Source organism: Myotis nattereri, assembly GCF_964212035.1.
Source record: "Myotis nattereri genome assembly, chromosome: 4".
NCBI classification, from domain to species: domain Eukaryota; kingdom Metazoa; phylum Chordata; class Mammalia; order Chiroptera; family Vespertilionidae; genus Myotis; species Myotis nattereri.
In genome coordinates, this window is record NC_138079.1 from 106,344,707 (window position 1) to 106,370,195 (window position 25,489).

At 54.0% G+C, this 25,489-nt stretch overlaps 3 protein-coding genes and 1 pseudogene across 5 annotated transcripts; 2 read left to right on the forward strand and 2 right to left on the reverse strand.

Moving 5' to 3' along the window:
• Positions 1–2,213: 2,213 nt before the first annotated feature.
• On the reverse strand, positions 2,214–3,538 carry PYCARD (PYD and CARD domain containing). The gene is made up of 3 exons (XM_081088601.1): positions 3,134–3,538; positions 2,859–2,918; positions 2,214–2,540 (listed from the first exon to the last, which is right to left on the reverse strand). The coding sequence occupies exons 1-3, from the start codon at positions 3,408–3,410 to the stop codon at positions 2,284–2,286; spliced, it is 594 nt and encodes a 197-aa protein (XP_080944727.1). The 5' UTR covers positions 3,411–3,538; the 3' UTR covers positions 2,214–2,283.
• Positions 3,539–5,001: 1,463 nt separating this feature from the next.
• Positions 5,002–10,882, forward strand: LOC308518594 (F-actin-capping protein subunit alpha-1-like; annotated as a pseudogene). The gene is made up of 4 exons: positions 5,002–5,142; positions 7,803–8,005; positions 10,102–10,227; positions 10,440–10,882. The product of its transcript is annotated as an F-actin-capping protein subunit alpha-1-like (transcript).
• A 4,061-nt stretch (positions 10,883–14,943) lies between these two features.
• On the forward strand, positions 14,944–25,121 carry TRIM72 (tripartite motif containing 72; the record flags this gene model as incomplete). Its single annotated transcript, XM_081088851.1, has 6 exons — positions 14,944–15,333; positions 17,438–17,533; positions 17,619–17,849; positions 18,309–18,331; positions 19,501–19,619; positions 22,782–25,121. 6 exons carry the CDS (start codon positions 14,944–14,946, stop codon positions 23,351–23,353), a joined length of 1,431 nt encoding a protein of 476 aa, XP_080944977.1. The 3' UTR covers positions 23,354–25,121.
• On the reverse strand, positions 15,841–16,809 carry PYDC1 (pyrin domain containing 1). Of its 2 annotated transcripts, none has more exons than XM_081090380.1 (3): positions 16,447–16,809; positions 16,164–16,206; positions 15,841–16,017 (listed from the first exon to the last, which is right to left on the reverse strand). In XM_081090380.1, the coding sequence occupies exon 1, from the start codon at positions 16,755–16,757 to the stop codon at positions 16,488–16,490; it is 270 nt and encodes an 89-aa protein (XP_080946506.1). In that variant the 5' UTR covers positions 16,758–16,809; the 3' UTR covers positions 15,841–16,017; positions 16,164–16,206; positions 16,447–16,487. The 2 variants fall into 2 exon arrangements, with proteins under 2 accessions (XP_080946506.1, XP_080946505.1); XM_081090379.1 differs by having other exon boundaries at positions 16,492–16,758.
• Positions 25,122–25,489: the final 368 nt, after the last annotated feature.

Here is a 25,489-nt window from a genome sequence, read left to right on the forward strand (position 1 = left end):
ACCCTCATACCTGGATCCCTGTTTGATTAACTCCCAAGGCTCCTCCTTAGGGCCTCCTGTTTTGCACACTGGTTACCCCAGCACTTCACTGCTCTACAACTAGAAAGAATTTTGGTGCAAAGTGTATGCAGGTTGTCTTCCTAGGATCCTGGTTTCCTAACAGGCTCTGGAAAGGCTCGTTAAGTGCTTTTTCTGGAGAAAGACAGTTGGCCCTTGAACAACATGAGTTTGAACTGTGCAGGTCCAGTTAGTAAGTGGAGTATTTTCAGATGACCTGCACAGTTAAAATGCAAGTTGTACAAGGGTGGACTCCACAGTTTGGAAGATACTCCATATCTGTATGTGGAAGGCTGACTTTTTTGGTTTTTTACCTTTTTATTGCATTTATTGGGTGACATTTATCTATATGAAAGGCTAATATGCTAATTGTCCCTCTGCCCATCTGACCTGTCGCTATGATGCACACTGACCACCAGGGGGCAGACACTCAATGCAGGAGCTGCCGAGCTGCACTGACTTGGCAGCAGTGGTTTTCAGGTGATGCACCCTAAAACGAGAGAGGAGGGAATCTGATTCCTCAAGGGGCCACATGATTACACCTTCAGCTGTGGGTTTGTTGCTGGGGCATTGTCGGCCCAGACTCTGGTTTACTGCACACTTGTGTTTGCATTCCACACCCTGTACACCCTGTACTATGACAGCAATTTTTCAGAGTGCCCTCTCGCACTCCAGGACCCCTTGGGGGATGTCAGAGAGCCGGTTTTGGCCTGATCCCTGCAGGCCAGGCCAAGGGACCCCCACCTGCTGGAGGGACCCCCACTCACTCCGCAGACGCCGGGGAGGGACTGTGGGAGGTTGGCTCCAGGGTGTGTCCAGCCAGTCTCGCCCAGTTCCGCCCCGCTGGCCACCTAATTAATTTCCATGTGCATGAATCTGTGCACTGGGTCACTAGTTGGGTAATAAAATTATATAGGTTTCAGTGTAGTTTGGTGATGTATCATCTGTATATTGTGTGTTTACCAGCCCAAGTCAAAACTCCACCACCATTCATCCCCCTGGACCCTCTTCTACCCCCTCACCCATTTCCCCTGTGGTTATCACCATACTGTTTTCTGTGTCAGATGTTTTTGTTCTGTTTTTTTTTAATCCTCATCCCAGGATGTTTTTTCCACTGATTTTTTTTTTAAAAGAGAGCGTGAAAGGGAGGGAGGGAGGAGGGGGAGAGACAGAGAGAGAAGCATCGATGTGAGAGACACATCTACTGGTTGCCTCCTGTACGTGCCCCAACCAGGGGCAGGGAGCGAACCTGCAACCAAGATACCTGCGCTTGACCGGATTTGAACCCGAGGCCCTTTGGTCCGAGGGCTGACCCTCAATCTGGAGCCAAACTGGCCAGGGCTGATGTGCTTTTTTGTATTTGTTTTTTGGGGGGCTTAATCTCTTCACTTTTTCACTCAGCCCTGCAGTTCCCCTCCCTTTGACAGCTGTCAGACTATGAATCTATTTTGCTTATTTTGTGAGTTTTATATGTGGATTCAAGACTTCATAGGAAGCCAGCACCCCTAATCCCCATGTTCAAGGGTCAACTGTATGTACTCATATTGCCTTTAATTCCATCACAAGAAGAATATCTACCAGAATTCATAAAGTTTTGCTTTTGTGATTGGCATGTTTTCTGGGCATAGTGTAACCTATAACGCCTCCCTCCAGGGGGTGGCAGGGAGCAAAGGGAGTAATTTAGCCTGCTGCTGTCAGTGCCAGAAGGAACCCTAGAATTTTATTTGGTAGCTGTGGTCTTCCATGTTTAGATGCTACTGTCTCCCCCTGGAAATTGCTCTAATTGTACAATTACTCTTTCCCTTGGAAAAGGCAAAAGAGAAGCTCTGCCCGCTAGCAGAGTGCCCTAAGTTCAATGCCTTCTGGCACACCTGGCTCCCACCGCCCAGACCCTTTGTACACGCCTCTCTAACGTACACTACAGGGCTAGCTAGGGTCTCAAGGGCGGACCCTCTGGCCTAGCCCTGGAGGAGCACTAACTGGCGAATGAGGAATATTCGCCATAGTGACAGGCAGGAAGGGTGACAGTTTGGGGAGCCTGCTGCCCCACCCCTGAAAGGCAGCGAGCTGCCCCTGAGCCTCCGCAGCATTGAGCTGTGTAGCTGAGCTCTGCATGTGCGGCCGGCCAGGTTGGAAGCAGGAAAACCCACACAAGTACAAGCGGACTTTTTATTTAAAAAATCACTCATTCTGCACGTCCAACCCCTGGTAGTTCCAGCTGCTGCCTCAGCTCCTTTCCAGGTCGTCCACCAAGTAGGGTTGGGTGTCCCTCAAGGCCCGAAGGAGCCGATCTTTGCAGGCCAGGTTCCAGGCTGGAGCATAGCTGAAGAGCTTCCGCATCTTGTCTGGATTGGTGGCCTCTGCCCGCACTGCCTGGTACTGCTCCTCCCGCAGGACGCTCCCGTACAGAGCATCCAGCACGCCGTTCACGTCTGTGACCCGCTGAATGAGGGCCTCCCGGTGCCGGTCCACAAAGTGCGGGGCTGCGGGAAAGAGGGGGAAAGCAGATGAGCAGGCACCCTGGGTGGGGCCTGGGGCCTGTTCCTGCGGAACCCTGCTCGCTTCAGATTGGCTCTAAATGCGCCCTAACGGGGTGGGGCTCCAGAGACAGTGCGATGAGTGTAACATCTCCCCAGCGAGGCTCCGCCCAAGGTGTGTGAGCAGGTGGGCTGGTGGGAGGGCTCGCCCAACCTTGCTCTCTCCCAATGCGAGTGTTCTGGTGGCAGATAGGCTGTGCAGGGCTGTGGTTGGTGAGGCTGGTGAGGTGCCCAGGAAGGTGAGTTTGGGTGTGAAGGCCTCACCTGGTATGGCTGGCACCTGGGGAGGAGAGGCCTGGATCCCTGCTGGCACGGGTCCAGAGCCTGTAAGGAAAGAGACCGCATAAGGGGTCCTTCCTCTCCCTTCCCATGGTGTCTCCAGGCTCGCGGGGTCTGGACCGAGCGCGGGAAGCCTCCCTCCCCAGCAGGAAGAGCTTTATTCGGGGGCAGGAGAAACAGGAAGCGAAAGAGCCCCAGGGGCAAATGCTCGGCTGGGGGTTGGGTTAGGCGAGGGGCTCCGAGGGCGGAGGGCTCCTCACCGGGGGCCCGGGCCGGGGCCTGCAGCCGCTCCGCGGTGTCCTGCATGCCCATGTCGCGCAGCACCTGGGCCGTGAGCTCGGCGGCGTAGGCCTCCAGGTAGCAGCTGACGAGCTTGTCGGTCAGGTCCACGGCGTCCATGGGCAGCAGGGCCCCCCGCGGGATGCGCCCGTAGCCGTCGCGCAGGGGCACGGAGAGCAGCTTCATCTTGAACTTCTTGAGCTCATCAGCGGTCAGCTCCTCCAGCGCATCCAGGATGGCGTCCCGCCTGCCCGCCATGGCGCCGGGGTCCCCCGCCGCCGCAGCTGCGACTCACCGGGGTATCCGCCCACTAGGAAGTCTCCTCTGGGGCGGGACCTGCAGCTTCCCGCCTTCTCCCGACACCGCCTCTGCCCCAGCCCGTTGCCCTGGGGTGGGAGTTAGGTCACCCCAGACTATCCCTGTGTTCCTTCTCCCGCCCCCCTGCTCCCAAGGCCTCCGGTGCCAGTCCCTTGGCCATGGAGAGGGGGCGCCAGGAACCGGTCCTCCAGCTGGTCCGCCAGGTAGGACACGGGAGACCAGACGGGCGAGGGAGGCGCTCATGGGTGGTGCCCGCTACTCCAGGCTTGCACTAGCTGGCACGGACCAGGAACCCAGTCTACTGGAGTGCCAAGGCTAAGAATCTTGGAATTCAGAAGCCCCGACATCTCCCCCTTCCCCTGAACCTTAGCATCCTCTCTCACATGCCAGAGGATGTTAGAATCTGAATCCTAACAGCCAGAACCTCGTAGCTCCCAATTCCACATACTGGGGAGAAATGAGGTATTAAAAAAAGGGAGGAGCCCTAACTGGTTTGGCTCAGTGGATGGAGCGTCAGCCTTCGGACTGAAGGGTCCCAGGTTCGATTCTGGTCAAGGGCATGTACCTTGGCTGCGGGCACATCCCCAGTAGGGAGTGTGCAGGAGGCAGCTGATCCATGTTTCTCATCGATGTTTCTAACTCTCTATCCCTCTCCCTTCCTCTCTGTAAAAAATCAATAAAATATATTTAAAAAAAGAGAAACATATACCTCTTTTTTTTTTTTTTAAAGGGAGAATAGCTGTGTGTACTTTATCTCTCAGCCTCCGTTTCCTTACCTGTAAAATGGAGATAACACCCGCTTATCCACTTAGTAAATATTCCAGCATGACCGGGGCTCCTGAAACCTTGTCAAAACTTCCTGGGAGAGCCAGGATTTGGTCCCAGGAGCCGAGGTTCTGGGGATGCGATGACAAGAGACACTTGTAATAGTTGAGAAAATTCTGGACTGGAGGGAAAGCCATGGGTGGGAGTCACTCGGGGTGGTTTGCCCCAGGTGAGCAGGCGAAAGCTTGGGGATTGGAGGCCAAGCTGTGCCCAGAACCCTTCGCTTGCTCTTCACACGGCTGGGAAGGCGCGGTTGGTCTGGCCCTGTGGGTCTCACAGCCTTGCCTTGCACCACATCCTGTTCTCCCTCCAGCTCAGTTCCACCCACACTGGTCTCTCAGTTCCTCCGATGTGCCAGGCGCCTCTGCTGCTTTTCAGTCTTCGCACATGCTGCTCCCTCCACCTGGGAATCTGTTCCCTCACTCATTGCCTGATAAGCTCTTGAGACTTTAGGTCTCAAGTTAAATGTCACCTTCTCAGGGAGACCAGGTTTAGAATGCCTCCCAGAGTAGTTCATAACACCTGCTCCCTACCTGTAGCTCTCACAGCAATCGTGGCTACATTGCACTAACTCGATGTGTGTGTTTAGTTAGTACCAGTCTTCCTAGCCTCACATCATGCCTGTCCACATCACTGTTACAGCTACAGCATCCAGAACAGTTCCTGGCTTGTAGTAAGTGCTCAATAAAGCTTCGTGGAATCAACAATGGGCGAATGGGTCTCTGGTACCCTCAAGGGAAGGTACCAGGAACTGGAAGGGGTGCCTCACAGCTCCCAGGAGCTGAAGGACTGTGGCCTTGAAGCCGTGCGGCCCCCAGTTGGAATTCTGGCTCTTGTTCCTAGTCGGGTACTGGGGCTCCATTTATCCCTTTCAACGGCGCTGTAACAATCACCATTCCTTCTAGTGATGTGATCCTGACATATTGCACATCCATTTGTTTGTTTATTTATTTGGCATTCATCTCAATTCATCAGAATGTGAGTTTCATGAGTCCCGACCCTTAAGATTAGATAAGGGACACTGTGTCTCTTCCCTTATCCCTGCGTATCACCACCCAGGAGCCTTCTTTTGGGGCCCAGCTTGTCCCTGGCATCCAACCCCAGTCGCCTTCCTGCTCATACACGTAGGAGGACCTGGCTGTGCTTTTCACCTGACATCGCCTCAGAGCAAGTGCCAGCACTGTGGTGTGATGTCGCAAGGAGGCAAAGGGACAAGGGGCCCGGGACACTCAGCCGTTCCTCTCCTAGAACTGGAAGCCTCACTCCTGCAGTGGTTTCCGGCTGGAACTCAGCGGGAGCAAGTGGTGCTGCTTGGGTGCCTGTGCTCTCGGAGAACATCATAGACGCTGAACTCAGGAGGCCCCAGGTTTGGGAAGAATCTATATTATTCTAAAAACAGGTCTTAAGGATCTACTAGATGCCCAACCCCATGATAAGTGCTGGTGAAAGACAAATAATAGTAACAACAGCTTTCATTTCTTTTTTTCTTTTTTTTATATTTTTTATTGATTTTTTACATAGAGGAAGGGAGAGAGATAGAGAGTTAGAAACATCGATGAGAGAGAAACATCGATCAGCTGCCTCCTGCACACCCCCTACTGGGGATGTGCCCGCAACCCAGGTACATGCCCTTGACCGGAATCGAACCTGGGACCTTTCAGTCCGTAGGCCGACGCTCTATCCACTGAGCCAAACCGGTTTCGGCATCATTTCTTTAATGTACTATGTCCCGGGCACTGTGCTAAGCAAGTAACATTCCTAATCTCATTGAATTCTCCCAATAGCCCTCTGAGGCATGTGTATTTAGCCCACCTTCCAGAGGAGGAAACGGAGGTTTTCAGAAATTACCCTGGAAGCCTACACTGGTAACACCTGAGAAAACAGGTTGAACCCATGTCCATCTGACTCCTAGGCCTAGATGCCAGCCACCATTTTAAAGTTCCAAAAATTGTCAAATTGCCCTCAAAAATTGTCCTCAAAAATTGACAAATTGCTTGGAGAGTTATGTATAAGGGAATTTATGCCTCCTCCAGACTGTCCACAAACACCCTCAGGAGGGCAGGCATTGCAGTAACAGTAATGCTAACAGAAACTTCCTCCTCTTCGAAGACTGCGGAACAGTGGGACAAGCAGGAGAGAAGGGGTGTCAGACCCACTCACATTTGATTCCAGGCCCTCTGCCTCTTAGCTGTGTGACGTAGGGAGGTCACAGCCCCTCTCTGGGCTCTGCATGCTGTGTCATGAATAGGCTCAGCTCATTGAAAAGGACTGTAAGTTGCCCAGGGTCCCCCAGGCAGGTAGAGGTAGAGGTAGAGCCTGCTCATTCCTGGAGACTGCCAGGGTGGTTTGCCCTGGGAGGGTGGGGAATAGGGGGCTTGGGAGCTCTCTGGGAATCCATGGTAATCCCTTCTGCCTTGACCCCCTTTTCTGGGGGAAGTCTCAGAGCTCTGAGCTTTGACCCCTGGCAGAAAAGAACCTCCTAGTCTTACCTCTTGGCCCACCCTTGCGCCCTGGATTAGAGCCAGAGCAGTTGGTGGTAAATTGGTTCCTGGAACCCAACAAAGTAACCCTTTGATTGCTGGAGCCAGATTGGGCCTCCTGGGTCCAGAGGGCCCATGGACTTCCAGGAATTGGGCAAGTCACTTAATCTCTTTGTGCCTCATAGCCTCCCTGTCAGATAGGAATAATGAGAGGTTATTGTAAGGTTACAACTGGACTTAGGAGGTTATAAATGGATGAAGAATTGTGAAGTGCTTGGAACAGGCCTGGCACATAGTAGGTGCCCTTGTCATTACTGAAGTTTCTGAGCCTCAGTTTCCCAATTTGGGGATGATGCAGGGAAGAGTCATTGGAATAATTAGTAATAATTGTAATGATATCAATTGCCAACATTTAGTGAATATTTTCTATGGGCCTGGCATTGTTCTAAGTGCTTTCCATGAATTAGCTTGTTGAATCTTCATAACAATCCAATGCTCTGATCCTTAAATAACCCTCATTTTACAGGTGAGTAAATCATGTTAAATAACTTGCCCAAGGTCACACAACAAGGAAAGAGCAGAGTCAAGTTTTAACCTAGCCCTTCCTAAGCCCTTTGGTGCCAGCGCCCCGCCCTGGTGTTTACTTATATTGTCTAGTTTAATCCTCATGACAAGGCTACAGGGCTGGTGTTCTAATCCTCCTTATCCTTACATTGTAGCTGACGATGCTGAAGCCCAGAGAGGGAGGCGATTTTCCTGAGCTCGTGGTGTCAGCATTCAGGACCTGATTCCGCAGCGGTCCTGCTTGGGGAGTTCTGGCTTCCTTTGCATGTTTCCAATACAAGGGGCTCTCCTCTCCCGCTGCACTTGCCACTCCAGCTCTTGGGATGCCCTCCCTTAGGACAAGCTAACACCTGCCGCCTCGGAGCTCTGGGCCCCAGCCCTGTCTCAGGGCCAGCGACACGGGTCCTCCTCTCCTCCCCTAGACATGACCCCTGGCCCCTTCTCGTCCTCAGATCTGCTGTAGACCATCCACGTCCCTTCCCATGGTCAGAGGTCAGACCAGGCTCACCTACAGAAAGGGAATGAGTCGACTGTCTCCTCCCTGTCCTGGGTTCCCACGCTCAGCCCCAGCCTGGCAGGGATGAGAACTCCAGGTGAGGTCTACCTTCGGGATGCTGACTTTCTGAGCCAAAGTGAAGTGTCTGTGGTTTCAGAGTCCAGCTCCAGGTACGCTCTTCCCTTTACCCCCCTCCTGTTTGCCAACCCCAGGCCAAGTCCGAGCCATCAAAAGTGGCAGAGAGACAATCAGAGACAGAGATACAGTGGGGAAATCAGACTTCTCTGGGTCCTGGGAGAAAGCCCTAGCTCCTGAGACTGCTCACATATCAGGAGATTCAGTCTGGAGTCATTTGTACAGGTAATTGCTCCGATTCAAAAAAATAGTAAAACTCTTATCTCTTTCTGAGGGGCCCAAGTGATTACAGTTTGAACAAAGTTCCTAGGCTAAGCCCCAAGGTGCCAGGAAGCCTGGAGTAGCTTCCTCATCAGGCCAGCATGCACCACGCAGGATCTTTAAGCATTCCAGAAGAAATGAGCCCCAGGGCTTGGAGATAAGTCCAGAGCTGGAGACTGTCATAAAAGCCAAGATGTGCAAGGAGCTATCCAGACTCCGGAGGAGACTTATTTAGACATTTAAGCGAGGAGGGGGACAGTTGCCTCCCGCCCCCCCCGCTAAAAAAATATATTTTTTTGCCCTAGCTGGTTTGGCTCAGCGGATAGAGCGTTGGCCTGCAGGCTGAAGGGTCCCAGGTTCGGTTCCGGTCAAGGGCACGTGCCTCAGTTGCAGGCTTGATCCCTGGCCCTGGTTGCAGTGCCTGCAGGAGACAACCAATTGAGGTGTCTCTCTCATCATTGATGTTTCTGCCTTTCTTTCTATATATCCCTTCCTCTTTGAAATCAATAAAAATATGTTGTTTAAAAAAAAATTTTAATGGACTTTTAGAGAGAGATAAATATCAATTGGCTGCCTCCTTCACACCCACATGGGAATTCAAGCCCACAACCTGGGCATGTGCCCGGACCAGGAATCAAACCAGCAACCTTTTGGTGCAGGGGCTGATGCCTAACCAGCTGAGCCACACCAGCCAGGGAGCCTCCTTCCCCTTTAAAAACAGAAAAAATAGTTATGTTTTTAATTAATTTTAATATATTTTTATTGATTTCAGAGAGAGGAAGGGAGAGAAAGAAACATCAATGATGAGAGAGAATCATTGATCGGCTACCTCCTGCATGCCCCCCACTGGGGATCGAGCCTACAACCCGGGCATGCTCCCTTGACTGGAATTGAACCTGGGACCCTTCAGTCTGCAGGCCAACGCTCTATCCACTGAGCCAAACCAGCTAGAGCAGGAAAAATAATTTTTGTTGCTCACCTATGGGGTATCTGGCTACTCTCACAGGTTAATGGACCTGGCTCTCATCGCATCGTCCCAGGGTGCAGGGGGCCAAACATTTGCCACTTACTGTGAGTAATTAATGAGAAGTCTGTCTCTGATCCAGAACACCTTGTGTGCAAATTTGGCATAAAACACATAAACATGAATATTAAAATCCCGAGAGAGAGGCAAAGAGAGAGTCCAAAGAGGAAGTTAAGTGACTGAAACAGAAACAGAAACTCAGAGACAGAGAGCGGTCGGGGAAAAGAGCAAATCGGGTAAAGGCTGAGAGGGCTGCCGGGGAGGCCAGAAGCTCCTGTGTTGATTTCTTTGTTGAGTATGTACTGAGCACCTGCTGGGCGCCACACACTTACTTTTAAGTTGGCAACAAGCAGTGAACACATGTATGCTGGTAGGAGGAGACGGGCGAAAAACGAAGTTAAATATTTTGCGTGTCAGGTGGTGATAAATGTTATGAAGACAAGGAAAGCAGGGAAGGGAGACGTGAGATTTAAAATCTGGGAGTTAGGAAAAGCTGCACTGAAAAGGTGACATTGGCTAAAGATCTTCCTTTGAGAGACCAAGGTGGCCAACTTCGAGGATCAGGTGTCGGATGAGGAGAAGGTATGCATAGCTGCTAATTCATCACTCATGCACCCCCAGGGGAATTTATTTATTTTTTATAATTTATTGATTTTTTACAGAGAGGAAGGGAGAGGGATAGAGAGTCAGAAACATCGATGAGAGAGAAACATCAATTCAGCTGCCTCCTGCACGCCTCCCACTGGGGATGTGTCCGCAACCAAGGCACATGCCCCCGACCGGAATCGAACCCGGGACCCTTCAGTCCCCAGGCCGACGCTCCATCCAGTGAGCCAAACCAGCCAGGGCACCCCCAGGGGAATTTAATGAAGTATTCAGTGATGTTCGGCTACTACTATCCCTCAGGGAAGGGGCAGCACGTGCATTTGCCCAGTATAACATGGATCAGTTCACGCCTGTGAAGATAGAAGGATAGGAAAATCAAGTCTGAATTACAGAACACGGTGACTTGGGTAACAGCAGATTTTTAGATCGATCCCAGAAACAAAATTCCCTTTAAGTTTGATCACTTACGGAAAGAAGCAAGTGACCCCCCTGCCAGAGGAAGTAGATGGAGGTCTGAAGTCTTGGAGAGAATCCTGTGACAGCGCTTTAAGGGCCTATGTGAAAGGCCATTATTCCAGTGGCTTCTGTACTGTTTATGCTAAAACTATAGGTGGGCAACAGACCATTCTTGCGTGTATTGAAAACCACCAGTTTCAGCCTAAAATTTCTGGAATGGTCGTTGGAGATCAGAATGGAAGTTCACCCTCACACTGCCTACAGCCCAGGTGGTTGGAGTACTTAAGATTCAGGTACACTATTATGAAGATGGCAATGTTCAGTTGGTTAGTCATAAAGACGTACAGGATTCAGTAACTGTTTCGAATGAAGCACAAATTGCCAAGGAGTTTATTAAAATCATAGAACATGCAGAAAATGAGTATCAGACAGCAGTTAGTGAAAATGATCAATGTCGGACACCACATTCAAGGCCTTGCGCTGGCAGCTTCCAGTTACCCGCACCAAAATTGACTGGAACAAGATACTCAGCTACAAGATTGGCAAAGAAATGCAGAATGCTTAAAGGCTGAATGTAAGATTCCTCAGTACATGGAAAGAAATGTTTCAATGTATGGTCATCCTATCTAATAATAGAGAAACATGCAAATTGACCATACCCCCAAACGCTTCCCATTGGCGAATCAGGGCAATATGCAAATTAACTGCCAACCAAGATGGTGGCCGGCAGCCAGGCAGCTGAAGTGAACAGGAGGCTTGCTTGTTCCAGTGAAGGAGGAAGCCAAGGTTCCCCGCCTGCTGCTGCCGGCCTCTGAGCTGCAGTCTAAGAAACAATGTTGCAATTATAGAAGCTAATCAAGCTCCAGATAGCTGCTTTCAGCCAGCCGGGCCTCTGAGCTTAGTGCCATCTTAGGCCCAATCCCCCGGGGAGTGGGCCTAAGCCAGCAGGTGGTCATCCCCTGAGGGATCCCAGACTGCGAGAGGGCACAGGCCGGGCTGAGAGACCCCCCCTAACCCCCGAGTGCACAAATTTTTATGCACCGGGCCTCTAGTCCTATATAATAAAAGGGTAATATGCAAATTGACCCTGACAGCAGAACGACTGGGAATGACTGGTCACTATGACACACACTGACCACCAGGGGGCAGATGCTCAATGCAGGAGCTGCCCCCTGGTGGTCAGTGTGCTCCCACAGGGGGAGCTCTGTTCAGTCACAAGCCAGGCTGACGGCTGCCAGGATAGCGGTGGTGGCGGGAGCCTCTCCTGCCTCCTCAACAGTGCTAAGGATGTCCGACTGCAGCTTAGGCCTGCTCCCTGCTGGCAAGTGGACATCCCCTGAGGGCTCCCAGGCTGCCAGAGGGATGTCTGACTGCCAGCTTAGGCCCAATCTCCTGGGGAACGGGCCCAAGCCAGCAGGTGGACATCCCCCGAGAGGTCCCAGACTGCGAGAGGGCACAGGCCAGGCTGAGGGACCCCCCTGAGTGCACAAATTTTTGTGCACCAGGTCTCTAGTATGATAAATAAGTGATTTATAAACAAGAGAGATATTTTGCTAGGGCTTTCAAAGTTAACAGGTTTTCTAGCCTCATGGAATACTGTTGAACCTATAGCATTGTCTTGATACTTTTATGTTCTCTGACTTGTAATTTTCTGTTTTCACTATATGTACCTGTAAATTTTTTTTTTTTTTTAATTCTGCCACATTTAATGATGGAGAGAAAGATCTATCCTGGAGTCATTTTACTGTTTAGAAAATTTTCCTAGCCATAAAGCCCTGTTTCTGGCATAGACAGGTAATATGTTCACTGCTTTTCTACCCCTGTCCTTCAAAGCACACCTGGTACTTCCATGGTTTATACTGATCATCAACAACAGCTAAAGAGGCTGTGCTACCACTGTAGCCGAATGGAAGACACATCCATCCTCTCCCTCAACTGCCTTGATCATCTCTTTGCATAACTGTGGTTTTCAAAAGTTTGGATTGGGCTTTTCAGGTCCTTTTGTTGGGCACAGGAAGTTTTCTGGAAATTCTATTAGAGCCAGCTTCTCTGGGGAAATTGTTTTTAAATCCAAAGACTTGAACCACATTCCCTGCACATGAATGTGTTTGCTTTTTCCCTTCTTTATTGTCTCCTTCCAGTCTAGTACCATTGTAGTTGTAGACATCTGCATTGTTAGCAGAGTTTTACCCATTATTATTATTATTATTTTTTTAAAAATATATTTTATTGATTTTTTACAGAGAGGAAGGGAGAGAGATAGAGAGTTAGAAACATCGATGAGAGAGAAACATCGATCAGCCGCCTCCTGCACATCTCCCACTGGGGATATGCCCGCAACCCAGGTACATGCCCCTGACCGGAACCGAACCCGGGCCCCTTCAGTCCGCAGGCCGACGCTCTATCCACTGAGCCAAACTGGTTTCGGCCCCATTATTATTTTTATAATATCCCAGAACTGCTGACATACGAGGGATGTAATAGAGTATCAGAGTTGAAAGATGAAGAAATAATAGGTATCTGTGCTTTAATACATGTGGCAGGATTGTACTATTGGCAAACAAATCGAACAGCTCTGTAAATCACAAACAAAACCTAAAAATGAACCAAGTGAAAAGGATAACTTCCCGGCAGTATCTTTCTATTGTAGCCTGTTATTTAAGGGAATACTAGTGATTTGTTCTAAATAGGATGTAAAACTTGTTCTACATGACTTTTCCTCAGTCCTGCCTGCCAAGAACTTAAATGTAACTGTGGTATAGCAACCCTTCCAGGTTTATTGGCAGGTATATGTGTGATCTCAGAATACACAGGTGACATAGATATGATATGACAACTGAAACGGTGGATTCATTTACATTGTTTACACTTCTATGACCAGGCCTGAAGGGAAGGTCAGTTTTTTAAAAACCAAGTAGTGTCTTCCTACCTATCTGCATATACGTGTCAAAAAAGAAGGGTGTTGCCCTAACCAGTTTGGCTCAGTGGATAGAGCGTCGGCCTGCGGACTGAAGGGTCCCAGGTTCGATTCCGGTCAGGGGCATGTACCTTGGTTGCGGGCACATCCCCATTGGGAGTGTGCAGGAGGCAGCTGATTGATGTTTCTCTCTCATCAATGTTTCTAACTCTCTCTCCCTCTCCCTTCCTCTCTGTAAAAAAATCAATAAAATATATTAAAAAAAAAAAGAAGGGTGTTTGTGTTTCAGCTTTGTTTTTGCTCAGTAATACAGTCAACAAGAGTTTGTTTCCAAGTGACCTATTGAGCTGTGTAAGCATATTTGTTTATTTCAAATAAAATATATTTGTATTATTTGTCATTCATACTATCCATCCATACCACACTATCCTCTGTATCAGGTAGTCCAATAGAAATATACCTGTTTTGTTCTTAAAAAAAAAGAAAAGAAAAAAAAAGATCTTCCTTTGAAAGAGTTTTCCAGAAAGAGGGGATGGCAAGTACGAAGGCCTGGCTGGAGTGAGCAAGGGGGTGATGGGTGAGAGACAAATGGGTCTAATTGGGTAGAGCCTTGTAGGCCACAGGGACTTTGGTTTTTATTCTCAATGAAACTTAAGCGGAGATTTCAAGGATCAGCATACAGAGGGGCCTGGGGCTCCCAGGCGGACTCTGCTTCTGGGCCGCAGGCTCTGGATTCAGTTCATTCATTTATTCAACTGCCAGTCGAATATTTATTTTCAAGCATTTAGGGAGGCCAGCTTTGTTCCCGGGCTTGAGCTGAGCTCTGGCGAGACAGAAAAAAGACTCTTTCCTCAGCTCTGGAGGAAGAAAACCTTCCAGGGTGGGGCGAGGCCCTGTCCTGCAGGGGGAGATAATACTGTCGGTGTGAGAGCGAGTCATCAGCTTGGGAAATAGTGAGTGGGTGACAAGCTGGGCAGGGGCCGCCCTTGGGGAGGGGGAAGCTGCAGATTGTGGCGTGGGGGTGGAGGTGGGGGAGAAAGGGCAGACCTGGAGAGGCCCTGTGTTCTGCTGGCTCTGAGCGCTGGCTTCAGATTGGGCAGCGGAGGGGACAGTGGGATGGGCCAGGACAGGTGGCCTTGACATGTGCTGCTTGTTCCCTGACCACTCAGCCTTCACTTTTAGAATGGTTTCCAGAAATGATAGGAGGGAGAGTCAGGGCAGCTAAATATAGTCCTGGGGCCAGAGCTCACGAGGGAGGCTCCCTCTGCCAGTCACTGCAGCCCGTCAGCTGTGGTGTCCACAGCTAGCTGCCCCGGGAGTGCCAGCGCCCGTCCCTGCTCTGAGCTGGTCGCTTGCCTCTCACCTGTCTTCAGACACCACCCTGACCCCCAGCGCGTAGTTAGGCCTCACTGTGGCTGAGCCTCCTGGGAGTCTCTTTTTGCCGGTGATTTCCAACCAGACCTGTGTGTGAGTCCATGGGTCCTGTGGGCCTGGAGATAACGGGGAGGGGAGTGCTGGGGGTCCTGGGGAGGTGAGGGCGGAGGGTCGGCAGACGGCTTTGGAGAATCTGGGCCGAACTCAGGGAAGGACAGTGGGTAAGACTGCAACCCGGGCTTGTGTTTAGGAACTGGGATTGAGACAACGTCCCCGATGGGGGATCTTTCTGGGCTGAGCCTCCCTGACTGACCTCTCCTGTACCCAGGCCCGCCATGTCGGCTGCGCCCGGTCTCCTGCGCCAGGAGCTGTCCTGCCCGCTGTGTTTGCAGCTGTTCGATGCGCCGGTGACAGCAGAGTGCGGCCACAGCTTCTGCCGCGCCTGCCTGAGCCGAGTGGCCGGGGAGCCGGGGGCGGACGGCACGGCGCCTTGCCCGTCCTGTCAGGCACCCACGCGGCCGCAGGCGCTCAGCACCAACCTGCAGCTGGCGCGCCTGGTGGAGGGGCTGGCACAGGTGCCGCAGGGCCACTGCGAGGAGCACCTAGACCCGCTCAGCATCTACTGCGAGCAGGACCGCGCGCTCGTGTGCGGCGTGTGCGCCTCGCTGGGTTCCCACCGCGGCCACCGCCTGCTGCCCGCAGCTGAAGCCCACGCGCGCCTCAAGGTGCGGGGCCCGGCGGGTCGGTCAAGGGATGGTGGATGGGGCAGGGCCCATGGGGGGAGGGGGGATTGCTGCATTGATTGGTCTCTGAGCTTCAGGGCCCCAGGCGCCAGGTGTTGTGGGGGGCGCGGGAGGGGAGGCGGCTGGGGCGTGCGGGGCTCCCGAGCTGAAGGCGGGCGGCGAGAGGGAAGCTTTGAAGAGGCGCTCAGGGCGGGCCCTGGTGGGATGGCTCGGCGCAAACCTAGATTTCTGGCGCCTGGGCGCGCAGCTCGGTGCGCAGGCCCAGTGGGCACCGGGATGAAGTCAGGGCTGTTTTACCGGTTGGAGCTGTTAGTCCTGAGCGCGTGCAGTGCCCACACACAGTTGTGCGCGCCCGAGGTTTGCGATCCCCACGGGGCCGGAAAGGGCCGACACATTTGCAAATGGAGACGCAGGCGCGCACGGGCGCGCCCATGCCATACGCGAGGCCAGTCACGAGAGGGTAGGTGTCTACACAGGTCAGGAAGGTTTGTCACGAAGGTTTTATTGGTGCAGGGGCAGAGCGAGGGGTGGGGGCGGGGCTGGAGGCGCGCAGCGGCCGTGGGTCCCGCGGTGGAGGAGTGGCCGCGGCCTCAGGACTCGTGTCGGCGGGCTTCTGCGTGGTCCCAGCCCCCGCGCATCGGCACTGCCCTTCTCCGGCCCGGACTCCTAGCGGGGTAGACGCAGCCCTCAGGCTCCCGCAGGACCAGCCCCCCTTCCCTCCCGGCCCGGCCTCCCGTCCAGCCACTGCCGGCGGCGGTCTCCCCAGCCCGTGCAGGAGCCCCCCAAGCCAGGAGCCCCCAGCCCAGGCTCACCTCTGCTGAAAACCGTACCGCTCCCGACCTCGTCCGTTTTCATCTGCGAAGAGATAACAGAGTCCGTGAAATGGGACAGGGGCCCAGGAGCCCAGGGCGCCGCCAGGGGCAGGCGGGGCGGGTGCAGTATGCCAGGGTCCGCATCCGCTCAGCCCGAAAAGGCAGGGAGAGGCTGGCGGGAGGTGGGGGCTTGGGGGTGGGGGAGGGAGCAGGAAGGCGGGGCGGGACCGGACCCCTGGGTTTCTGGCGAGGAAGAGGAGCGGGTCCCGCCTTGGCCGGGTACCGAGACTCGGGAGTAGCCGGGGCGCCGGCGGGCGCGGGAACTCACGCGGCGCCCCCCAGCCGCGCCGCCTCCTCCTGCATGCCCATGTCGCGCAGCACCGCCTCGGTGACCTCGGCGCCGTAGTCCTCGCAGTAGAAGGCGACCAGCTTGTCGGTGAGGTCCACGGCGTCCAGCGGCCCGAGCGCGCCCCGCGGGATGTGGCGGAAGCCTTCGCGCAGCGGCGCCGCCCCCAGCTTCAGCTTGAACTTCTTGAGCTCGTCCGCCGTCAGGTTCTCCAGCGCGTCCAGGATGGCGTCGCGCTTCTTCCCCATGGCTCTGCCGCTCCCTCCGACGGCGCGTCCGGCCCAGGCCTGCAGCAGGCGGGGCTGTGGCTCCCAGGACGTCGGGGGAGGAGACTATTGGCGCCGGCGCCGAGGGGCTCCCCGGTCCCTTAGGGGGTGGGAGGAGGCCGCCACTGTAGCGCCGTCAGGTGTCAGGCGAGGTGCCAGGCTGTTCCCACAGAAGGGGACCCAGCAGGTGGAAGCCGTGGAGGCGGGACTGGACCTGTCTGATCCCATGGCCCTGCAGCCCCAGCGCAGCGCGGCTTTGGCAGGAGGTGTTAGGAACTCCAGGTTGTCCGGGAATCGGAGGAGGTTGCGTTTCTACTGCAGACACCCTACACTCACCCTCCGGAGCCTGCAGCCAGCTTCATTCCCGCTGGTGGAGGAGAGCCAGGCACATTGTGTGTGTCTTTCTCACAAAGCCCTGAGGGGGGTGGGGGTGGGGGCTGACTGCCAAGGGGCTGGGGAGGGCCTCCCCTGAAGAGGCAAGTCGAGGGGCAGGCGCTCTAGGCATCAGGACCAGAACTGGCAAGGGCCTGGCGACCTGCACGTGGGTTTGGGGAAAGGTCAGAGCCAGCTTGGCCGGAGGAGGAGCTGGCCTTGAGGCTGAGACACAGAGGGCGGGTTCAGTGGGGGAGCAGCAGCATCGCCTCTTTCTGTCTCACCCCCAGACCCAGCTCCCCCAGCAGAAGCTGCAGCTGCAGGAGGCATGTGCGCGCAAGGAGAAGAGTGTGGCTGTGCTGGAGCACCAGCTCTTGGAGGCGGAGGTGAGGGCTCAGCGTGGCAGAGCCTGGGGGTGGGGGGCGGGGCTCGGCCTCCCCAGCCAAGGGCTTTGGCTTGCCTTCTCCACAGGAGACAGTGCGTCAGTTCCAGGAGGCGGTGGGCGAGCAGCTGGGCAAGATGCGGCTGTTCCTGTCTGCACTGGAGGGCTCCTTGGACCGGGAGGCAGAGCGGGTGCGGGGCGAGGCGGGGGTCGCCTTGCGGAAGGAGCTGGGGAGCCTGAACTCTTACCTGGAGCAGCTGCGGCAGATGGAGAAGGTGCTGGAGGAGGTGGCAGACAAGCCGCAGACTGAGTTCCTCATGGTGAGCTTGGGTGACCTTCCTTCGCTGCCCCTCGGCCCGGGTCCAGGCCCCGGAGAGCTCATCCCAGGGTCAGGCAGGGGCCCTGAGGTCCAGAGAGGGGCAGGGACCAGCCAGGGTCACACGGGGAGGAGGGGTGGCCCAGGACTGCTGGATGTTGCTTAGGCTGGACGCTGCACAAGGCCGCTATGTCTAAGGGGGACCCTTCACATAACAGACGCTGTGGGTTTGCTTATTTCTCAGGACAATCTTCTGCCACAGAGTGCTGTTTCTTGAGGAAGGGGTCCCTTTTCTAGTTTACACGGATAAAGGGCTAGGGGTGGCCTTGAATTCTGGGTTTCTTTTGGCTTTTCTGATTTTTCCTGACCCCATACTCAGCATTCTTGGTCCACCCACCCCATCCTCAGTCGTGTCCAGAGTCTTTCCTGCCTGCCTCACCTCGTTTTCTTTTTCTCTCTCCAGAAATACTGCCTGGTGACCAGCAGGTGCGATCATCCTGGCCCCGCCCCTTTCCCATCCTGCCCTGGTCTTCAGGGACACTGGCTGGCTCACCCGCTACTGCCTGTGTGCCTGCCGATTCCATTCGGTCCTCTGCGATTTCCCTGCACTTTGTTTTGAACATAGAAATGAATGTGATCGGGTCCTTCTTAGGAACCTCCCAGACAGAGGGGGGTGGGGGTGCGGGGAGACGGAGACATAGACCTACATCACTGTGGTCAGTGCTGCCCGGAGAGCAGTGGGTGGCCGGGGCAGGCCTTGCAGCGGAGTTGGGCGTTAGAGTTGGACTGGACGATAGAGTTGGACGCTGGAGGAGCGAGCTGGAGTTAGCCAGGTCAAGAGCTGGGGGAAGAGCATTGAGAGAAGGCAAGAGGGAGAGAAGGTGTGCTGGTGTGGCAACTGGGAAAACTGAAGAGCTGAGGGGCTTGGACCTCATCCCAACAAAAGACTTAAAAAATTTGTGGGAAAATGTACACAAAGTAAAATTGACCATTTAAACCATTTTTAAAACATATGTTTTTGTTGATTTTAGAGAGAGAGGAAGAGAGAGGATGAGAGATATAGAATTATGGATGAGAGAGACATGGATCGGCTGCCTCCTGCACGCCCCCTACTGGCCATCGAGCCCACAACCTGGGCATGTGCCCTGACCCGGAATCAAACCAGTGCATGCATGGGTTGATGCTCAACCACTGAGCCACCCCGGTGGCAAACCATGTTTTAGTGCACATTTTCGATTCAGTGTCATTAAGTACATTCATGTTGTTATGCAACCATCACCATCCATCTCCAGAACATTTCATCTTAAAATAATGATCACTCAAGGGTATGTTTATTGATTGTAGAGAGGGAAAATGGGGAGGGAGAGAGAAGCACATCCATGTGAGAGAGAAACATCATTTGGTTGCCTCCTGTACTGGCCCTGACTGGGGATCGAACCCGAAATCTTTTGGTGTATGGCACAACGCTCCAACTGAGCCACCCGCTGGGGCCAGAACTTTCCATCTTTCCAAACTGAAAATTCAGCAGAGGAATGATGTGGAGAGGTCCCGGAACTCCACAGCCTTGTCCGCTCTTCTGGGCACTGCTTCTTGCCCTCCCCCACCCCATGCCTCCTCCGGAAGTCCCCTCACAGACACTCCCCCACCCCCCCCAGGCTGCAGAAGATCCTGGCAGAGTCCCCGCCGCCTGCCCGTCTGGACATCCAGCTGCCTGTCATCTCAGATGACTTCAAATTCCAGGTGTGGAGGAAGATGTTCCGTGCTCTGATGCCAGGTACGGGAGGCATGTTATGTTGGTAACCATGCGGGTGATGGGAGGCCGCAGCTACACACAGAGAGGCCTCCCGGTCTCAGCGAAGAAGGTCACAGAAGAAGGTGCCCCTTGCCCCTTTGCCTCTAGACTCTAGAGCAGTGATGGCAAACCTATGACACGCGTGTCAGAGGTGACACGCGAACTCATTTTTTGGTTGATTTTCTTTGTTAAATGACATTTATTTTTTTTTATTTTTTTTTAAATATATTTTATTGATTTTTCACAGAGAGAAAGGGAGAGAGATAGAGAGCCAGAAACATCGATGAGAGAGAAACATCGATCAGCTGCCTCCTGCACATCCCCCATTGGGGATGTGCCTGCAACCCAGGTACATGCCCTTGACCGGAATCGAACCTGGGACCTTTCAGTCCGCAAGCCGACGCTCTATCCACTGAGCCAAACCGGTTTCGGCTGTTAAATGACATTTAAATATATAAAATAAACATCAAAAATATGTCTTTGTTTTATTATGGTTGCAAATATCAAAAAATTTCTATATGTGACACGGCACCAGAGTTAAGTTAGGGTTTTTCAAAATGCTGACACGCTGAGCTCAAAAGGTTCGCCATCACTGCTCTAGGGCAAGCATGTCAAACTCAAAGGCTAACACGGGCCAAATAAACAAGGTTTAAGTTTATGTGGGCCGCAAAGAAACAAAAGCTTCAATTTTCATGGAGACGTAGGTTTATTTCAGTAGAGATATGCTGAATACATAGGGCTGAACTAAATGAGTAGTCGTGAACATAAAATAGAACATTTTAATAAAAATTAATATTTTTGCTTGAACATTAACTTACCAGACACTGAATACCTGCACAAATTAATAAGTGTCATGCTTATAAACCTATTTTTCTTGTTCTTTGAAAGTGAAATATTTCCTGTTTCGCACACCAAACATGTCAGTCCAAGACTAATGATGTGGCAGTCGGCTGCTAAAATATTCGCCGCTAGTATTAGTGGAGAGAAATGGTGTGCCTGCGTGTAAGGCGCGTAAGGGAAATTAATGCAACACGATTATAGTAATCAGTCATTAGTGAACATTGTAGTTCATTATTAATAATTAGTAGCCCGGTGCACAAATTCATGAACATCAAAAGGAAATTAATTAGAAGAAATATTTTAATATCAATACTCACCCTTTCTCTGTAATAGAAGTGTCAACCAAATTCACTATTGACAATGACAGATGGAAACACACACATGCGATTGGTGCCAGCGAGAGCTTTATATGTATTTTACATCTGCAAGTCAACTTAGCCTTTTATAGATATAGAATAAACGTGCTTAATTAGACCCCCTTTCTGATTTAGCTAAACTTTTTCCAGGCCAGTGAAACACCCAAACTTCTCTTTCAGGCAATTGTCAGCAACACAGCAGTAAATATCAACATGAAGCAGATTATTATTGTAGATTTTGCAGGGAGAACAAAGGGTAAAATATTTAACTGCAGCAGTGTTTGACTATATTCTGCACAGTGAGAAAGCCTGAAGTCATTTTCAAGTTCCACCATTTCTTACTTCTTTTCAGTCGGGTCAAGTTTCTAAGCTTTCTAAATCTCCATTTTCTGGCTAATGAAAAGAAAATAGGATTCCACTGAGTCTCCTGGCTACCTGTTCCAGGACTTCTGTGAGGATCAAATGAGATGAGGCACCTGAAAACGCTTCACAGACATTTGGTTAAAGTGTGAAGTGTCTGCACCTGGCTATAAAGCAAATTGTATTCCTGGGCTGAAGAAACTGGAAGGAGGCTCATTGCTAGGGAGAGGAAGCCAGGCATTGCCATGTGACATCATTACCGGGAAGGTTGGACACTTTAGCATATTAGCCATATATATATATATATATATATATATATATATATATATATATATATATATAGATTATGTATAACAGGATTGTGTAAAAATTAAGTTATGAAATTTTTATTAAAACGTTTCTTACATACTGTTATATTGGCTGGGCTGCAAAAATATTTGTTGTGGGCCGCATGTGGCCTGCGGGCTGCGAGTTTGACATGCTTGCTCTAGGGCAGTGGTTCTCAACCTTCCTAATGCCGCGGCCCTTTAATACAGCTCCTCACGTGGTGGTGACCCCCAACTTCATTGCTACAAATGGAACATAATTAAAGCACAGTGATTCATCACAAAAACAAGATGTAATTATATATATGTGTTTTCCGATGGTCTTAGGCAGCCCCTGTGAAAGGGGCGTTCGACCCCCAGGTTGAGAACCGCTGCTCTAGGGTATCCCTGTACCCTTGCACTTGCTAAGAGAAGGACCCCTGAGGGCATGGGATTTATAGGTGGGGGCCTGACAGGGGAGGGGAGCGGATGCTGCTTACAGGAAGGTGCTGCTGCTGGCAGCAGGGGACGCGGGGTTTGAACCCTGTGTGCTCCTTGTCCAGGCTCTGTCCCTGTGGACAGTGGAGAGGATAATCCCTGCTAATGGGGCCTGAGGGTCTGCAGAGCTGGAACCCTGGCACGGGCCTGGGCCGGACACTGACTCTGGTGGCCTGTGGCTGGAACGGCTCAATGGCTGAGCCCCTGGGGGCTCCCCTCCAGAGCTCCAGGGCACGCACATGCGGCGGGGATGGGGGTGGGGGACTCTGTTTTATCCAAGAGAAGGCTGAGCCCACAGACTGACTGAGGTCACACAGCGGCGAGACGGGCGCTGCGGGCCAGGCTTCCCATCTCCTCCCGGGACCCGGTCCTAGATGATGCTGTCTGCCCTGGACCGACCCAACCCACCCCAGCCTGGAAGGAGGCAGCGGGGCCTCAGCTTACAGCTGAGCAAACTGCAGCTCGGGGGGGGGGGGGGGGGGGCAGTCTGTGGCCGAAGCCAGTCCGCAGGGGGTTCACCCCACCCCCACCCCCACCCCCACCCCGAGGGTTCGAGGAGGCCAGGCGGCCCATCGGTGGGCTGCGGGGAAAGGCTCGGGGGCTGACAGACCCCACCCCCACCCCCACCCCCACCCCACCCCCACCCCCACCCTCACCCCCACCCCCACCCCCACCCCCACCCCCACCCCGAGGGCCGGGGAGGGTTGGAGGAGGCCAGGCGGCCCATCGGTGGGCTGCGGGGAACGGCTCGGGGCTGACAGGCCTGGCGGTCTCTCCCTCCGCAGTGAAGGAGCTGACCTTCGACCCGAGCACGGCCCACCCGAGCCTGGTGCTGTCCTCCTGCGGCCGCCGCGCCGAGTGCTCGGAGCAGAAGGCGCCGCCGGCCGGCGAGGACCCGCGCCAGTTCGACAAGGCGGTGGCGGTGGTGGCGCGGCAGCTGCTGTCGGAGGGCGAGCACTACTGGGAGGTGGCGGTGGGCGACAAGCCGCGCTGGGCGCTGGGCGTGATGGCGGCGCAGGCCGGCCGCCGCGGGCGGCTGCACACCGTGCCCTCGCAGGGCTTCTGGCTGCTCGGCCAGCGGGAGGGCAAGGTCCTGGAGGCGCACGTGGAGGCCAAGGAGCCGCGCGCGCTGCGCCACGTGGAGCGGCGGCCGGCGCGCGTGGGCGTCTATCTCAGCTTCGGCGACGGCGTCCTCTCCTTCTACGACGCCAGCGACGCGGACGCGCTGGAGCTGCTCTTCGCCTTCCGCGAGCGCCTGCCGGGGCCCGTGTACCCCTTCTTCGACGTGTGCTGGCACGACAAGGGCAAGAACGCGCAGCCGCTGCTGCTCGTGGCGCCCGAGGGCCAGGAGGCCTGAGCTGCCTGCCGGGAGGGGGGCGGGGGGCGGGACGCCGAGAGTTTGGCGAAGCTGGGGATTGGCATGGAGGGGGGGCTGCGGTGAGGGGTGGGGGGCAGCGGGTCTAACGTCAGGTCCGCGAGGAAACCCCAGTTTGGGAACCAGGAGACGCACGCGTTCCAGGAAGAACTGAGGTGGAGGGGAGGAGGGAGAAGGGCCAGGAGCCTGGGGAGGGGAGGAGCTGGGCGCTGGGGTGGGGGTGGGGGGCTGCAGCTTCCCCTCCCTCCTCCGGAAGGGGAGCAGGCAGGCTCCCCAGCCGCTCAGTGTCTCCATCTGGAGCAGGTCAAACCCACCCTTTCAGAGCCGCAGCAGTCGCGTGTGGGAGCACAGGCGGCTGAGTGTGGCGCAGTAGGTGTGGGCGTGTAACGGACAGACAGTGGGTCCTGCTGCCTGTCACTATGAAGCAGAGACAGGGCTGATCATACGTGAGCGTTTGTTCCAGTCCTGCCGGCAGCTGGGAGAGCAGCAGGTCAGCCACAGAAATCTGCTCTGCACCCCCCATAAGCCGGCTGCTTATATAGTAAAAGCACGAGGGAAAGCAGGCAGAAGGGCAGCTGACAGATCTGCAGAAGGACTAGGGTCTTCCCAGGGCTGAGTGACACAGGGGCTGGGGGTCCAGGGGAAACAGCCAAAGGGAGTGCCTGTGGGCAGTGAACCGGTGAGCAGGCTGGAGGTCGGCAAAGGCCTGTGGGTAGCAAAAGGGCTGGGGACCTTCCAAGGGCTGCCACTCTGGTTTCTGTAACAAACCTTTGTTCATCTTCCCATGATGACAGGCAGCTCCAAACGGGGAGGAAGGCTGCGCCTCCAGGGCAGCTCCAGCCAGGGTGGCAGTGCCTCCTCTAATCAGACAAAGCATCATGGCTAACAGCAGGATTCATATTTCTCACAATACCACTGGTTCCCCACATTGTACTGCTGCCCCCTTTCAGGCGGGTCCCAAACGTGCCTTTCTAACAGGTTCCCAGGTGGTGCTGACCCCTGGAGAAGCGCCCGGGCACCCATCTGTTCAGTCAGCGCCCCCCTCAGAGCCAACGCTCAGATCCTATCAGCCACCAGGTCTAGAACGTCCCAAACACATTCCTCCATTCAACAGCCGTTTAAAAACCGCCAGAGCCCGTGCCGGCTGGACAAACCCGCCCCACCTTGTTTGCCGTTCCCTCTGGAGTGTGCTCACTGAATGTCGGGGCCTTGGAGGAAACCCCCCAGTTGCCACCCAAGAGAAGAGCCTGATGCTACCCCCGCCGAAGGCCCCGCTGCTGGTGGAGAATAGAAGTCCCCACCCCTCTGAGCTGGCCCCACACTTACCTGCTGGTTCACACCTTCTTGGTTTTAGCTCCAAGACCACTTTCTGGGCTTTGGAGAAACCCCTGAGGCTGAGGGGCCTCTGGGGACTCGCAGGTGGGCCTGGAGGCTGCTGCCCTTCCTACCGTAGGGGAGACGCTGGCCTGGGACCATTGCCTGTTGATGTGTGACAGGCCTGCGGACCCCTGGCAACTGGTGCCAAAGTGGGGACTTCCTTGGATGATGGAACTAAGAGATGGGGCCAAAGGAAGGCTGTGGGTGGGCACCCCTGGCTCTGTCCCTCAGGGAAGCCTGCTGGGGCCTGGCTCGGGGACAGGGACGCAGGAGAGAGGATTCACCGAGGGCCTCTTTCACGCTGGAAAATAAAACAATTCAGTAAATGGGTTATTTGGTTGTAAAACCCGGCAGCACTAATAAAAGCGATTGCACTCTGACTCCTTCGCATGAAGTCTCTGTGAAGAGAAAGTGACCTGGTTTAGGCAGTAACCTCCTTGTTGCCCTCCCAGCCCTCAGCCTCCACACGGCAAATCTTCCTGAAAACACAAATGAGGTCATGTGAGTCAGCAGCTCAAAGCTTTCAGCAGCTCCTTGTTGCTTAAGGAGAAAGCCGGTCTTTGGCTCGGATCCGAGGGGCCCTGCCCTTCTCCAGCCTGGCCCGTGCCACCCTCCTGCCCCTACACGCCGAGGCCCTGCCCTCCCATCCGCCCTTGAGTTCTCTGGGGAGCACACCATTTCTCACCCTCCCTTAACCCCGGCACCTCCTTACACGGCACCCTCGGCAATGAGCCCCTGTCA

What these genes read in the sequence shown, in the direction of transcription:
- PYCARD (XM_081088601.1), bottom strand. Translation starts at nt 3,410, where the DNA reads ATGGCGGGCAGGCGGGACGCCATCCTGGATGCGCTGGAGGAGCTGACC. An exon ending in GGCCCCGGCCCGGGCCCCCG is followed by an intron (nt 2,919 to 3,133) that starts GTGAGGAGCCCT and finishes CTTTCCTTACAG; the next exon opens with GCTCTGGACCCGTGCCAGCA. An exon ending in CCAGGTGCCAGCCATACCAG is followed by an intron (nt 2,541 to 2,858) that starts GTGAGGCCTTCA and finishes TCTTTCCCGCAG; the next exon opens with CCCCGCACTTTGTGGACCGG.
- PYDC1 (XM_081090380.1), bottom strand. Translation starts at nt 16,757, where the DNA reads ATGGGGAAGAAGCGCGACGCCATCCTGGACGCGCTGGAGAACCTGACG.